General features: G+C 34.3%; 1 protein-coding gene across 7 annotated transcripts in view; it reads right to left on the bottom strand.

The window, feature by feature from the left end:
* CCDC82 (coiled-coil domain containing 82) overlaps window positions 1-16,494 on the bottom strand; it is a 34,336-nt gene that overhangs the window by 14,572 nt on the left and 3,270 nt on the right. For 6 of the 7 annotated variants that reach the window (XM_045038581.1, XM_003992605.6, XM_019811594.3 and 3 more), the window contains exons 2-5: window positions 13,812-14,530; window positions 13,129-13,333; window positions 2,823-2,915; window positions 557-681 (exon numbers count right to left, since the gene is read on the bottom strand). In XM_045038581.1, coding sequence (XP_044894516.1) covers window positions 557-681; window positions 2,823-2,915; window positions 13,129-13,333; window positions 13,812-14,516 — 1,128 coding nt within the window. In that variant the 5' untranslated portion in view covers window positions 14,517-14,530. Of the gene's footprint in view, window positions 1-556; window positions 682-2,822; window positions 2,916-11,014; window positions 11,758-13,128; window positions 13,334-13,811; window positions 14,531-16,494 lie in introns of those variants that run through there. The other variant, XM_019811596.3, reaches the window with a different exon arrangement.

Here is a 16,494-nt window from a genome sequence, read left to right as displayed (position 1 = left end):
GTGGAGAAGGATTTCAAAGGCAACCTAGGCCATTGTTTCCCAAATTATGTTAAGGAAATCAATTCTTCTAGCAGGTGATAGAAGGAGGTGATAAAAGGTAGCTCATGAAAAGAAGCCTCATAGTAAAACACAAATTTGGAAAGTATTACATTCTACATCACCCTCTTGAAGATTTATAGTATAAATTTACACATTAATTCTCCTTGAAAAGTCCTCCAGTTAAATTTAACTCTTTCTCTTAACAATGGAACTCTCTTTTCTGAAGAGAGAATTAACATCCTATGAGATAACCTCCTCATTTCAATAGATGGGCTAAGACCTGAGAAGTTCTAAAGTTATTCATCATTTAGAACTACTTAATTAGTGGATACATATAATAAGTGTTACAATAATTAAAACAATAGTAGCTTTTAGAAGAGGCATAAGCTGATTATTCAACAAAAAAATGCCAGTAATTTAGAAGATTATTCATTCTGACTGGATATTTAAATCCCGATAGGCCTCCCACTCCCATACCCCCAACCAGAGATTCAAAAACAAATAAAAAACTATATACCTTATATAGCTCTTTCCAACGACTTCTAGAAGCTAAACTCTCTAGACGAGGCTGAACAAAGCGGTTATCCAAATAATGAAGAGATGTCAACATATCTTGTGCATATGATTTTTGTCTGGTGCCATCTGTTCAAGTGAACAACAATAACAACAACAAAAAATAATCACTTAGCCCTTAGGAAATATCTATCTATTATCTATCTATCTATCTATCTATCTATCTATCTATCTATCTATCTATCTATCTAATTTTTAAGCCCCCCCACACCAATGAATTATCCAGCTTCAACTACCAATAGCACCAAGGTCGAGAAACGTTATTAGGAAATATTTAAATAACTGAGTACTTAAGGATTTCTTCCCACAGTTTTAGAAGGTATTTTAAATTTAAAAAAGATTAATGAAGAAAAAAACCACAATTCCATCAGAATGTTAGGGAAAGAACCACAGAGGCCTTCTAATTATTCCTTGACTACATCAGACTTACTCTTTTTTTATCTTAATCCCAGTAAAATTAACATACAATGTTTTATTAGTTTCAGATGTACATCATAGTGATTCAACAATGCTATATGTTACTTAGTGCTTACCATGATAAATGTACTCTTAATCCCCATTGCCTATTTTATCCATCCCCCACCCACCTCTGCTCTGATAACCACCAGTTTGTTCTCTATAGTTAAGAGAGTTTTTTGTTTGTCCCTTTTTTCTTTGTTCATTTGTTTTGTTTCTTAAATCCTACATATAAGTGAGAGCATATGGTCTTTGTCTTTCTCTAGCTGACTTATTTCACTTATCATTATACCCTCTAGATCCAACCATGTTGTTGCAAATGGCAAGATCTCATTCTTTTTTATGGCTATGTAATATTCCATTGGTTATATATATCACTTCTTTATCCATTCATCTATCACATCAAACTCACTTTACCTAAGGATCTTTGCACTGGGTGTTCTCTCAGCTAGATCTATGCATTATTTCCCCTTGACTTCATTCAGTTTTCTGCTTAAAAGTCACCTCTTGGGGTGCCTGGGTGGCTCAGTTGTTAAGCATCTGACTTCTGCTCAGGTCATGATCTCAATGGTTTGTGAGGTTGAGGAACACATCAGGTGAGCTTGAGCCCTGCTTTGAGTGAGCCCCACTTCTCTGTCTCTCTCCCCCCCACCCCCTCCAATCTCTCTCTCTCCCTCTGCCCTTCCTGGGATTCTATCTGCCCTGGCTCACTTGCACCCTATCTCTCTCTCTCTCAAAAAAAAAAAAAAAAAAAAAAAAAAAAGTCACCTCTTGAGAGACCTTCTTTGACCAATCTAATAGATACTTTCCTTTCCTTTATCACTTGATCTCCTTAACTTACTTAATTTTTTCTCAAGAACTAATCCCTAGTTGAAATTGTTATATATTTGTTTACTCATTCATTGTCTGTCTCTCTCATTAGAGCAACATGAGGGCAGGAATCTTATATGTCATAGTCATTGCTATATCCCCAGCTCTCAAATAAATGCCTGCCCCTTAGGCACTCTATAAGTATTTGTTCAATAAACTGTGAATGAAATCTCACTTTGGCAATTAGGTAGATATTCAAAACAACATATTACAGTCTTTATTAACTGCCAGATTATGTGCTAGATGCAAGAGATAAGTGTATATCTAAGGCATGGTTCTTCTTGTACTCTTAGAAGGGAGAAAGGCAAAAATACATTTTCAATACAGTAAGTATACACACATCAGTACCACCAGGGTAGCACAAATGAGGGAGTGAAAATGATTTTACACTCACCTGGAAAATCTAGGGTGGAAAGGGATTATATTTTAAGAGAGAACAGTATGAGCAAAGGCACAAAGCATAAAACAGTATATAACTTCTGGCGAAATTCAAGTTTAGAGAGGCTGAGACAACACATGGGTATTGAACTACTCTACTGTTTTGAGTCTATGCCTTATATCCTCACAGTCACTGTGAACTCTCTAAAGTCAGAGGAACATCACATATTTCTTTTCCACTTTCCACATATCACAAATAGACAGTAGCAAGTTTTTGAAGTGAATGGGCTTCTGGTGTAGTTAAGTTGATCCTAGGGAATAATTGGAGGGCCTTTAGAATAGGGTCTCTTGGTTTTGCTTAAATGTATATATATATATATATATATATATGTTATATTATATTATATTATATTATATTATATTATATTATATTAATTATATTGGTAGGGTTTTAGAAATTGGAAAAAGAAAAAAAGATACTAATTGTTCCACTCATACTAACTTACCATACAATGTTCCCAGAAAAGATTCATCTAAAGCATTGATCAGAAGAGCCTTCACAACTCTTTCAAAGTGAGTATAGTGGTCACTAAAAGAATCTGAAATTAATTTTAAATACATATTAGAATATAACAGATAAAACAATTCCCTGAATAAAATAGTTTCCTTTCTCTAAGAAATTAATACTATAAATAGGAGAAATCACTTAGTCATCCTAATTTTATAGCTGCCTTGGTGACTTTTCTAGTCACTGAGCAAACCTCCATTTTCCAGATTTACTGGCTTCTAATCCAAAATTTCAAGTTGTTATTTAAAATAATCTTCACTTTCCAAACTTATTAAGAGAAAACTGTTCAGAAAATATTAAGAGATATGTTGTGAAAAAAGCTCCAAATCATCCCCTGTGCACCTAAGTTTAATTATCAACTTAATAATTAGAGTGAGAGAGCAAAAGAGAAAACTTCTACAGGTAGATTGTTCAATATGTACCTGCAACTCCTGACTTTCCTTCTTTTTAAAACATGTTACATATGAAATTGTTCAGGAAATTATTACCTTAGCCAGAACTTCAATGGCTATAAAATCTCGATTTCCCTTTCTCTGTCCCAGATTTAAGATTTTCCACATCAATTTAGAAAAGTTCTCTCTTCTCTTTCTCCTACCAAATATATAAGCCTACCTTCCCACTAACCCAATGTGCTCTATGGAATCATCTATTGTGATGGGCCAGGCTACAAGAGAAGGTCCCTGTATTTCCCAATACTTTAGGGTCCAGGTTTACTATGGCTGTAGAAATATTCTCTATCAAAGATAACCCCTTCCATGACCCAAATGGTCATCACAGAACATTTGCCATGGACACCTATAAAGAATATTAGGGTATTTTAGGAAAAGTGGAAGATGCCTGATTATAAATTTAAGCAAAATAAGACCTACATTAGCATTCATGACTGAATTTTGATGTGCTTTCTGTTGAAATGAAATGAAAATAAGATTTAACATGGAGAAACTTTTAGCTTGTATTTTAGCTACTAAAACGGCTGTATAACCCTTTTTCTGGACCTCAGGAAAAATTTTTAGTATGCATTCTTTTTTAAGAAAACATGTTATGGGCATCTGGGTGGCTCAGTCGGTCAAGCATCCGACTTTGGCTCAGGTCATGATCTCACGGTTCTTGAGTTCGAGCCCCTCATTGGGCTCTGTGCTGACAGCTCAGAGCCTGGAGCCTGCTTCGGATTCCTGTCTCCCTCTCCCTCTGCCCTTTCCCACTTGTGCTCTGTCTCTCTCTCAAAAATAAATAAACATTAAAAAATTTTTAAAAAGGAAAACATGTTATTATGATACTAAAGTGATCAAAAAAAAGCAGTGATAAAATTAAACGACTATAGCAGATAATTTACACAAGGGCATGTAGACTTTAGAGGGCCTAAGATCAATTATAAATTGCAAAAGAACTGATCACAACCATTTATGAATTTTTTTAAAAAATCAGAAGATAATTGGAAAATGAAATAATACTTTAATAGCTTCAATTTTGTCTAGACTTTCATCAAACTCTGGATATAATATAGTGTTGGTACATAATTTAATTTGTGAGTGTTAAAATGCATTTAAACTCTATCTAGTACTTCCCAAACTCTATTAAAGGAAAAATGTTCTAGGTATATTAACAGACATGTTGAGGAAAGAAACATCAAATTCATCCCCTGTGCTCCCAAGTTGAGCTATCAAATTGAAATAGAATTTTTTACCCCACTGAATGTATTAGTCTTCGAATGTACTAATGCCTAACATTACTCACTTGCTGTAGAGTTTGGGAACTGCTGTTTTATTTTAAAGAACCTGATGGCATTTCTTCAGAATTGGGAGTAAAAAGAAAGGGCAGAGGATCAGAGTCATCTCGAGAGTTTTTGCCTCACCACAAAATCTGTGTTCTACCAATGGACATCAGTATCTCCCTGAAAAGAGTCAGGAAGGCCTCAGTTTCCTTGTGTTTGAGTGAATGGATGGGTGGTGGAGGAATTATGCTCCTGGCATCTCAGATTGGAAAAAAAAGATTTTATTGGGCAAATAAATGGCAGGCACTGTTTTATGCACTTACATGCATTGCTTTACTTCTCAATACAAGTCTATGAGGTACTATCAATACCCTTGGCTTATTTTTAAAAGTTAAGGAAATAAATGCAAAGAGGATGAAAAATTTCCCTAAAATCACACAGATAGTGAGGGTTGAAAGCAGCGCTGGAACCCAAGCAGTCTGACTCCAGATTTCATGCAACTATCCCCTAGGGAGATGTTCTGTGTGGTAGTCAGGTTTGATAATATTATTGTTCAGAACACGGAATTTTAGACTTGGATGGGAAATTGGAGGAAATAATCCAAATCTCTCATTTTAAAAATTTAAAAATGACACAATTATGAAATAATGTACCCGAGGTCACAAAACTAGATAGAGGAAGAATCAGGATTAGAGTTCAGACCTCCTCCAGAGTTGGGTGTTTTTTTTTTTTTTTTTTTTTTTTTTTTTTTTTTTTTTTTTCCAGTGCTTTAATCGCTATATTGGATGAGCTTCTGTGGAATATCCGAGGAATATCATTTAAAATTTTCTTCTATGACTATTAAAAAACTGCAAAAGGATACAGGAGAAAATCAACAGTATTTGTGTCTATGCATAACTTGATTTTTCCAAGGTAGTTTAATCTTGGGATAATTTCCCCATACTCAATCGTAGGATACGCTGCTCATTCTGTTGATTTTCCATGCATCTTTTATAATGTTTTAGTTTCACATATATGCCAAGATTTTGTACCAGCACCGTGTACCTTTCTTAATGACCTGTCACTGCCATGCCAGTACTACACTGTTTTACTTACTGGAATTTTTTGATAAATTTATATATCTGGTGGGGGAAGTCCTTCTAATTTTCTGTTTGTTGTCTAATTTTATTTATTCCCATATATTTTCCCCAAGTGAACTTCAGCACTGTTTTGCAAAGTTAAATCAAAAAGTTAATTTCCGAAGAAATACTTTCTTGTTCTATTTATTGCTTTCCAGAAACATGGTGTGTCTCTCCTTTCATTCATGTTTCCTTTGCTATTTCAATGTAAGGTTTATTCTTGTACCTATAAAGTCATGCTTTTCTTCCTAAGACTAGGCCTAGGAACTTTATTTTAATTGCTACTATAAATGGAATTGTCCCTTATTAGATCTTTTAAAAAAATTATTGACAGCATGTAAGAAAATACTGAATTTTACATATTCATTGTGAATCTGGTCATCTTTCTGAGGTCTTTTGCAAATTCCCAAAAGATTCTCTTAGATATTTGTGGAAAGTGAGCTTCCTGACACATCAGAGAGCTTGATAGAGGGAGATACTGTTCGGGAATTCCTGGGCAGTAACTCTGCTTTCTCCCCCAATGCTGAGAAGGATGTGGTCTTGCTAGTGCTAAGTTTATTTCAAGAACCAAGAGAATGTTTATAAATATTCTCTTAGGTAGAAGCACAGAGATTGTTGGTGTACTTTCTTCTGAAATAGAAGTATAAGCCTAAGCCTACTGTAAGAAAGCAGAGGCAGAGCAAGAAATTGAGTTCTCTTTCTACCCTAACATGTCCCCCTCAACAGGCAAAAAAGAACACTAGAAAACTATGGAAATATATGCTGCATCTACTCCTGCTCTCAATGTATTCATATCCTTTCTCTTAACTTTTATATCCCTGGCTAAATAAGTCAGAAACTTACAGCTTGTATGCATGTATATATAAAATCACATTATGTTCAAGTAATGTCTTTTCCATTTCAAAAGTTGTATTTCTTTTACTTTGTCTTATTACATTGTTCACAACATCTAGAACAAAGTAGGACATTTTTGTTTTGTTCTTTGACAGTATCTCTAGCGCTTCATTATAAATATATATTCTCTTAATGTAAAATATTCTTTGTTTTGTAAAGGACATATGCTCATATTACTATTTTTGAGACTTATTTTCTTGTTTTTAAACTAGATATGGGCACTGAATTTCATGAGATGCTTTTTAGAATCTTTTAAAATTAAGCCATTATTTTTTCTCTTTTGACATATTAATGGAACCTGGAACCAATTAATATATTAAACCATTTTTATGGTCCTAAAAAGGATGGCTAGATAACTTTTCTTCATTCTTGTAATCAGAAAAGTTGTTTCCTTCAAATGTCCATTTGCAAATCTATTTTATCAATTTATTAGGATGTGAGCCTCCTTAATTTGCATAAATGGGCATGTCCAGCAACTCAACCGTATTTTCTCCCATCACACCTTTCAGTTCACATTTCCATATGTCCTTCCATCCAAAAACATGCTATATCTCTTAGCACTTCAAATCTTTTACATATCCCACTAAAGCTATAGAATTTTCTTCCTTTAGGTTTCCATTTATTCTGCATTTCCGCCCCCCCCCCCCGTCTTGAAATTTGTGAAATAGGATCATTTCTATTCCTTTATGTATTATCTTCTCCCTCAGAACTGTTTTCATTTTCTCTATTCCAAAAGAACTTCTTGGATTTAACCTATATATCATTGATGAGATTTTCTGTACTGTTCTGTTTTTTACATCTTTCAATATAGATTTTACTTCTGACTTTATATTTTTAATTCTCTGGCAACTTATCTCAGCCCTATTTCATCTCAAATTGTTCTCTTTTTATGAGTTTCTATTTGGTTTTCACAGATTGCAAAGCAATGCTTGATACAATTTTCTTCTGAAACATTTTTCACAGACATTTTCTTCCTCCAAGTCTTTATAGGGCAACGTTGCTTTTCCCTTGTGCCACAATATGATTTCAATGGTACTTTTTACTTATTGTACAAAAGAAGGAAAGTTCTAGGATTTAATATTTAATGTAAATGCCTACAAGACTGTTCTCGGGCACACACTGCATTATGTTGATAGAATTATTCTCTTTAATAGCTACGTGGAGACTAAGTTAATGTTCATTTCTAATCTAATTTCCAGTATTCTAGCAAGTATTTATCCAGCAAGACAGTAGATGACTAGACTGAGATGTACTCTTCTGTCTATACTTTGTTTTCTGTCACTCTGAACATGTGATAGAACTGGAAAAATAATATAATCGTCAGTATCCACAAATCTGAAGATTATTCCTCTCTTTCTGTGAATAACATTCTTAGTGTGTGAACATTGTAGGTCTGGAATGCAATGGACCATTGCCGGTCAATCTCTCTACTTTTTGTAATATCTCTTCTGGGAGCTGCAGTCTCAAAATAAATTTAGAGAAATACAGGGATTTCTGAGAAGGAAAAAAAGACCATGATTGTCTTCAATGGCTTCAACCATGTAGCAGGAAAGGGCACTATTTTGAGGTGTTACAGATGCATCTCTCAGAGCCAAATGGCACATGAGGAAGTGACAAAATGTCTTCCTCTAGATAGAACTGTTCTCTTCAAAAATGTACAATTGCATAGGCCACTGATTGTGATTCTCACCTGAGTACTGAATTTGGAATTAGAAAATGTTTCTCCCAAATAGTGATCGTATGTTGACTATGAAGAGTGGTCAGTGTTCTTAAAAATTTTTTTTTTTTCAATGTTTATTTATTTTTGGGACAGAGAGAGACAGAGCATGAACGGGGGAGGGGCAGAGAGAGAGGGAGACACAGAATCGGAAACAGGCTCCAGGCTCCGAGCCATCAGCCCAGAGCCTGACGCGGGGCTCGAACTCACGGACCGCGAGATCGTGACCTGGCTGAAGCCGGACGCTTAACCGACTGCGCCACCCAGGCGCCCCATGAGTGGTCAGTGTTCTTATAGAGGTTGGGGGGAGAATTAATTTGGGAATACTAGCCTAATTACAGCCTGAGGCCAGAGTAGTGTTGATCATTCATCATATAGGTTATTACCCTAATGAGAAAATATATTTTTAAAGTGTAAGAATCAACCTACAGCAACTCTAGAACATAATCCCTTGACAAATTGAAAACTGCCTGTTTAATTTTGTTATATTCAAAAATGACATAAACATTGATAAGTATTAAAAACAAGTCATAATTTATCACTCTAAAGTATATGGGTTTTTTTTTCTCTGATGTTTTAAGAAATTATATTTCTCTGTCTTGAAGTATAGACCCAGGAGCCTTCAGTCTATATATTTATCTTAATCATCCATCCATTGAATTAACAATAAGTTCCTACAATATAACATCAACTTTAAAGGGAATGAAAAATGCAAAGAGAAGTGAAGTGGATTAGCCATTGAGGTTATTTTTTGGAGTGGGAATGCCTACTTGGGTCCCTTTATTTTTACTTTTTTTTTTTTTTTAGCACAAAATTCACTCTTTTTGGTGTACAATTCTATGATGCATAAAGTTGTATAACCACCACAACAACCAAAATAAATAAACAAAAATTAAGTTCTACACCACCCCAAAACTCCGTAATGTTACCAGTCAATCATTTAGTTTTATACATATTGATGGAGTTGGAGGTATCTGAAAGACACTGGTGAAAATGTTCAATAAGAAGATGAAAAATGTGCCTTAGGCTTTGGAGAAATCTGTGCTGGAAATAGAAGTTTAGGAATTTTTGCTGGTATACTAGGCAAAAGTTATGGGAGAGAGACTGCCTGAAACACAAACAAGGGAATTTGAGGATGACCTTTAGAAACATCAATATTTATGTGGCAAGTGGAAAAAGAGGAAAGCGATATTATGAAGGGAAGACAAGACCACAGAGGCTAAAAAGAAAACTTTCTGAAAGGGAGGGTGGTCAATTAATTGATGGTGGCAAAGCACATAACAATACCAAGTTAGCATAAGAACTGGAAAATATTTGGCACCTAGGAAGTAATCACTAAATTTAATGAGAGCAATTACACTGGATGGGGCGTAGAGTTAATGGGAAACTTGACAAAGGATAAAATTTAGAATAGTGGTTAATGAAACATATCAATTCAAGGGAGGAAAGGCATGAATATGGTTACAAGTTGAGAAAAGACAACTTGTAATGATAAAGCCAGAAGTTACCATTAAGAACATACAAGATAAAATGTACTGCATAAAAAATAAGATTCATCTCTCTGAGTTGGAGATGCTTAGTAGTAAAAGCAAGCCCAGAGCTCCTTGACATTTACCCAAGTGAGTTGAAAACTTACATTCATAGAAAAATCTGCACACGAATATTTATAGCAGCTTTATTCATAATTGCCAAAACTTGGAAGCAACCAACATGTCCTTCAGCAGGTGAATAGATAAACAAATTGTGGTACATCCATACAATGGAATATTATTCAGTGATAAAAAGAAATAATCTATCATGCCACATTAAGACATGGAGGAAACTTAAATGCATATTATTATGTGAATAAATTCAATCTGAAAAGGCTACATGCTGTGTATTCCAACAATAAAACATTCTAGCAAAGGCAAAACTATGGAAGCATTAAAAGGATCAGTGGTTGGCAGGGGTTCAGGGGAGGGTGGGAGAAATGAATAGGTAGGGCACAGGAGATTTTGAGGAGAGCACAACTATTCTGTATGATATTGTAATAATGGATGCCTGTTGAATCATTGTATATTTGTCAAAACCCATGGAACGTACAACACAGAGAGTGAGCCCTGATATAAACTATGAAGTACAGTTAATAATAGCGTATCAATATTAGCTCATCAATTTTACCACGTGTACCAAACTAATCCAAGATGTTAATTATAGGAAATCTGTGTGTGAGAGGGGTTAGATAGGAACTCTCTGTAGTTTCTGCTCTTCAGTAAATCTAAAATTGTCCCTTAAAAAAACAGACACAGAGATGTAGGATAGAGAAGGATGTTAAAAATAGTTCCCCCATGCTGGATTTTGATTTTGATTAATTAGCAGGAGTAGGTATGAATGGGTATCACTGAGCAAATGTTCTGTCACATTCTAGATATTATAATCCAGAATGATGGGGTATCTCCTAATTGAGTTTCCCTAAACTTTCAGTGTCCAAGTGGCAAGTGACCAAGTGACTATTGACGTAAGGAAAATAGTCATTGACTTTCAAAATATAGATGCCTATCACTGGCATCTCTATCACTGATAAATGTCTTGAAATTTTATTCATACCTCAATCTACTATTTTATTATAAATCATGAGATTGGTATTGAACCACATTACATGTAATTTTAGTAAATATGCCCATTTAAAAAAAATCAGAAAGAATGCACTCTTGAAGAAAAAAATAAAAATGTATTCACTCAACAGCCTGTTTCTACCAGAGTTGTAAAACACCTTAAAAACAATCTTCAAATTTATGCACAATTATAGGAATTAGAAAAATGCACATTTAAAGACACGCTGAATTGTCAGGATCCTATTATTTATGGTTTAATTAACTGTATGAAAAGAATCCTAATTTCCAATCTCTGATAAGTTTCACTGATACTTCAATAGGCCTGATAAAACCAATGGTTCTCAAAGTATGGTAGACACCTGGACGTCCCCAAGTCCATTGAAGGAGATCTATGAGGTCAAAACAGTAACACTAAGATAAGCATGCTGTTTTTACCATGTTGACCTTTTCACTGATGTGTACAAAAGGAACTACGGGTAAAGCAGTTATGGCTCCCTAACATGAATGATGGCAGTAGAAGCAAACCACAAATAACCACTGTAGGATTGATTCATTGCTATACACTCAGTAAGAAGCTACGTTTACTTAAGAATGTCCTTGATGAAGTAGTAAAAACTATGAATTTTATTAAGTCTCAAATATACATCTTTTGAGTATTCAATGGGATGAAATGGGAAGTAGGCATAGGGCACCTATGCTGCATACCACACAGCATATGATTGAAAAACTGAACCGGGAGCTGAGAAACCCTCATTTATCATGAAATACCATGTTTACTTGAGAAAGCAACTGACAGAGGTGCCTGGCTGGCTCAGTCAGTAGAGCATGAAATTCTTGATCTGAGGGTTGAGTTCAAGCCCCACGTTGTGTCGAGAGTTTACATTAAAAAAAAAAAAGAAGAAGAAGAAACAGAAAGAAAGGAACAAAGGAAGGAAGAAAAGAAGAAAATGAATGAACTGACAAACAATATTCAGGCAGTTGTTAAGTATTTTCTCAAAAATGAGCAAAGGAAATCTGTAATTTCAAGAACTAACAGTATTTACTACCAAAGGTTTAAGAAACAGATTTTTATAGAAGTTAGAATTTTAGAAAACTTGTATCTGCTATTACTGTGAACTTGACAGCTTCCCCATACCTAAAAAAATTTCTGATGAGATTGGTGGTAATATTAACAAACGTGATTTCAAAAATATTGTATAATGAAATGTGTCAACATTTGGAAGATCTACGTAACGCAGTGAATCAGTATTTTCCAAATGACTAACGCATGATGTTACAAAATCACATATGGGCAAAAGATCCATTCAAACTGCAAGACAGACTAATGGACTGCAATGTAAGTGAGTACTAAAAGTTCATTTATATGGTTTCAGATTCCATATTGCAACTAACCTTTAAGAAACAATCACTCGTTTAATTGTGTAGTGACAAATAAGAATATCCACATTATTTTCAAAATACTTTTAAAATCTTTCTCCCTTTTCCAGCTACCTATCTGTGTGAAGCAAAACTGTTTTCATCAAAACATCAAAATGCACTGAATGCACAAGCAGGTATAGGAACCCAGCTGCCTTCTATTAAGCTAGATATTAAATACATTTATTAAAATGTAAAACAATGCCATTCTTATTTTTTTGAAAATAGTTATTTTTAATAAAAAGGTTATTTATGTTGGGGTGCCTGGGTGGCTCAGTTCATTAAGGGTCTGACTTCAGCTCATGTCATGTTCTTGTGTTCATGGGTTCAAGCCCTGCATTGGGCTCTGTACTGACAGCTCAGAGCCTGGAGCCTGCTTCTGATTCTGTGTCTCCTTCCCTCTCAGCCCCTCCCTGCTTTCACTTTGTCTCTCTCTCTCAAAAATAAAATAAAATAAAATGTTACTTATGTTAACATGTAACAAACTTATTGTTAAAGCCTATTAATTACTAAATATATTTTAAATATCTCTTTTGTATTTCTACAATGGTAAATGTTGATAACTATAACCCACAGAAACAAAAGCTGTTCAGGATCCTTAATAAGTTTTAAGAGTGTATAGGGTTCCTGAAACTACTAGAATAAACTGTTATCAGAGTGACAAAGTTACCTAAAAATAAAACCATAGTTCCTAGTCAATGACTTAGAACATGATAGTAAGAGGCTAATTTGATACTTGATATAATACTACAATTAGAGCAAGTCATAAAACAATTTCTTGATATTTAACTTACAAAGAGAATTCTGTTTTACTAATTTCAGTTGTGATGTAGTCAATTTTTCTCCTCGCTGGCTTTTATTCTCTTCATCACCCTCCTCATCTTGAACTACAAAGTCATCAATAATATAATCATCTCCATCTTCATCATATTCATAATCATCTTCTTCCTCCTCCTCATCACTTTCATCACTGCTTGGGCAGGATTCCTTTTCAGAGTCCTGATTAAATTAGAACATACCTTTCAGTAAATTTGTACTTTTAAATTGTCAGTATGGATATAAAATTGAAAGATTAAATCTTAAACCAATGACCCATGGAAATTAATTTCATATTTTAAGGTTAAAAAAATCTTGTCATGTTAAATGTCGAACTTTCGAATTAGTAAGAAGGTAATATACCTCGGTAAATGATGTAAAATGTTTAAAATGGACATTAAGATTATAAGTAGAAGTTAAAAAGAGGAAAGACCATATTAAACAGTCTTTCAATTTTAAAACAGAATTATGAACTGAGGCTCATGATAAAACAAATTATATTAGACACAACAGTGCAATCAAACATGTTCAAGGACACTTGATTAAAAAAATAAATTCAAGAATTGAGAAATAGAACAGACTCAGTACTTTTTTTATAAAAATTAAATACTTTGAAAAAAAGATTTAAAAACAGTAATAAAACCAATAGAATATAACACACCTCAAAATCTCTACTACTATTGCGTCTCTGACGAGATCTTTGTTTTGAGAGTTCTTTGAGTTTCTGGAATTGTTCTCGCTTTCTTGCAGCTAAAGTTTTTTCAGATGTTTTTGGCTCCATCTCTACTGAAGAACATTCATCTTCAACCACTCTACGTGGACGTTTAACACCTATTTTTCGAACTAGGATATCACTGCTGTCACTCTCATCGCTGTCGTACATAACAGAGGAGATCCTTTTTCTCTTCCCTCGCTTGATGTGTTCTTCTTCTAAATCCTCCTCTATTATCTGTCCAGTGTGTTTGTTGAGATCGTCATCCTCTTGACTGGAATGCTTTTCATGATCTGGTGAGTCAGAACTTCTAGGTTTGTTTTTGTTATTTTCTTCTTCATATGTTGAACGGTTGCCAGTGTTCATGAGAAGCTCACAGTTACTACTACCTTCACTTTCAACTTCAATTAATCTAAGTTTTCTTTCATTTTCGGGGTTTTTATTACTATCGAACCCCTTGTTACTATCAAGTTCTTCATCGCTATCAAGCTCTTCATCACTGTCAAGTTCTTCATCACTATTAAGGTCTTCATCACTATCAAATAACTGTGAAATACTACTTCTTTTAGTCCGCCTCCAATCAACTCGAGATTTCTGCTCATGCTCTTGAGTTTTAGAATTTTTCCTTGTTTCGTGTCTTCTAACATGTACCATTTTCACTTAAGCTTCTACAAAATAAAGTTATTAGGAATATAATAATGATAACCAGATCACAACAATGAATGCATTTATGGTAAACTATATTTATTTGGTGTTATAAAATGGTTCACAACAGTATAAATCACATAAAATATCTGAGTGAAGATGGTAGAACAGTTATTCAACAAATAATTTATTGAACAGCTATGAAAAAACTGTCATGAACATCAATTGTGAATTATATCTTGTGTTGAAAGGGATGCACAGAAAAACCGTGGTCCTGTTCTCCAGAAGATTATCATCCATGGGTAGAACATACAAAGATATAATAAGAAAAATGCAAGGTATTCATTTGGTCCAAATGAGAGATAAAAATAACTGCAATAAAATTATAAAGAGGCAGGAAGAACAGTATAGCAAATGCTTCACTGAAGATTTAATTGCACAGATATGATCTGATAGACTTCTGAAGGACTGGTTATATTTCAACAAAAAGAATGACAGAAAAAGGGATTTCAGGCAGGTAAAAATGGTAAGGTCAAAACTCTGGCACTGAGAGAGAACATGGTATGTTAAGTAAGTGCAACTGAAAGGGTGTGAAGAAAGGCTTTATGCTGGAAAAAAGAGAGACAATTATAGAAAAAAAAGGGTGGGGTTACCAGAGTCATTCATCCTTAGGCAAAGGATTCTAAACAGAAATGACATGAATTATAACATAAAGGATCAAAAATTTATAGGAAGAAAGTTATAAAGTACTAGCTGACAAAAGATAGCAGTGCAAAAGTAAGAGATCACCTATCTACTAAGACAGCAGCTTCTATATACTTTAGTAAAATGGCAATGGCTTTAAACCACTCAAAGTTAAAGACAGAATATAATCCAATAGAAAACATTAACAATCCAAAATTGGGTGAAAAAATAAAGTTTCATGGTGAAGCAGAGCATGATATTGGGAAGAAAATAAATACTGTAAGTTTCTGATTCAGAAAAGGGTGAACTCCATTAAAATTGCCACAAGTATATAATAAAGGAACAATTAGAGATAAGTAATGTAACTAGAAAAACAGTTAACACATATGAACTTTTGTAGTTGTTAAGGAAAATAGACATGATCACAATGTAATGAAACTGACCTCATAATACATGTATAAGAACTTCAGCACTCTATTGAGCGCTATCTCCTTCAAAGAAATCACCTTATGTGGCTAATTATTCCAATATTTACACTATGGCATAAAATATTCTTGGAGATGTCTATAAAACTTAGTATCAGAAAATATATAAAAATATGAAAAGAACCACGCTCCATTTTTTTATCCCAAAGAGTGGTTTAAATACCCATTTTGTTCATTTGTCTCAGTTATAAGGGACTATTAGCAGCTTCCAAAAATGAAATCCAACTTCAAAACTTGAACATTAATTACCATTACAGATATATTTTTTAAATATACTGTAACTTTGAAGGTAAATCCAAAAACAGAATGCCAAAATATTTTGAGCAACGGCAGTATCACTGAATCAAGTTTATACCTTTCCAAGATGATTCCTTTTTTGGACAGGCAGGGGTATAAGTGGGAGAAATACCACTCATTTGACTGTGCAAATTGTTATGTTTAAAGGCAACGTGACAGTTTCTAAAATGGTCATATCTCATATAAAATCAGCATAGTGGTTTCTAAGATCATACAGCAGAAATTTATAGTGTAGGCTGAAATGTGACTTTTTTTAAATGTTTATTTATTTTTGAGAGAGACAGAGACAGAATGCGAGTGGGTTAGGGGCAGAGAGAGAGGGAGACACAGAATCCGAAGCAGGCTCCAGGCTCCGAGATGTCAGCACAGAGCCCAACGAGGAGCTTGAACTCAGGAGCTGTGAGATCATGACCTGAGCCAAAGTTGGATGCTCAACCGACTGAGCCACCCAGGCGCCCCTGAAATGTGATCTTATGACAGTAACCACTACAAGATAGATCGAGCATTGTAACCGCAATCTA

This window comes from Felis catus, chromosome D1 (genome assembly GCF_018350175.1).
Source record: "Felis catus isolate Fca126 chromosome D1, F.catus_Fca126_mat1.0, whole genome shotgun sequence".
Classification (NCBI taxonomy): Eukaryota; Metazoa; Chordata; class Mammalia; order Carnivora; family Felidae; genus Felis; species Felis catus.
Note: the sequence above shows the minus strand (reverse complement) of the source record. Positions and strands in the feature narration are given on the sequence as shown.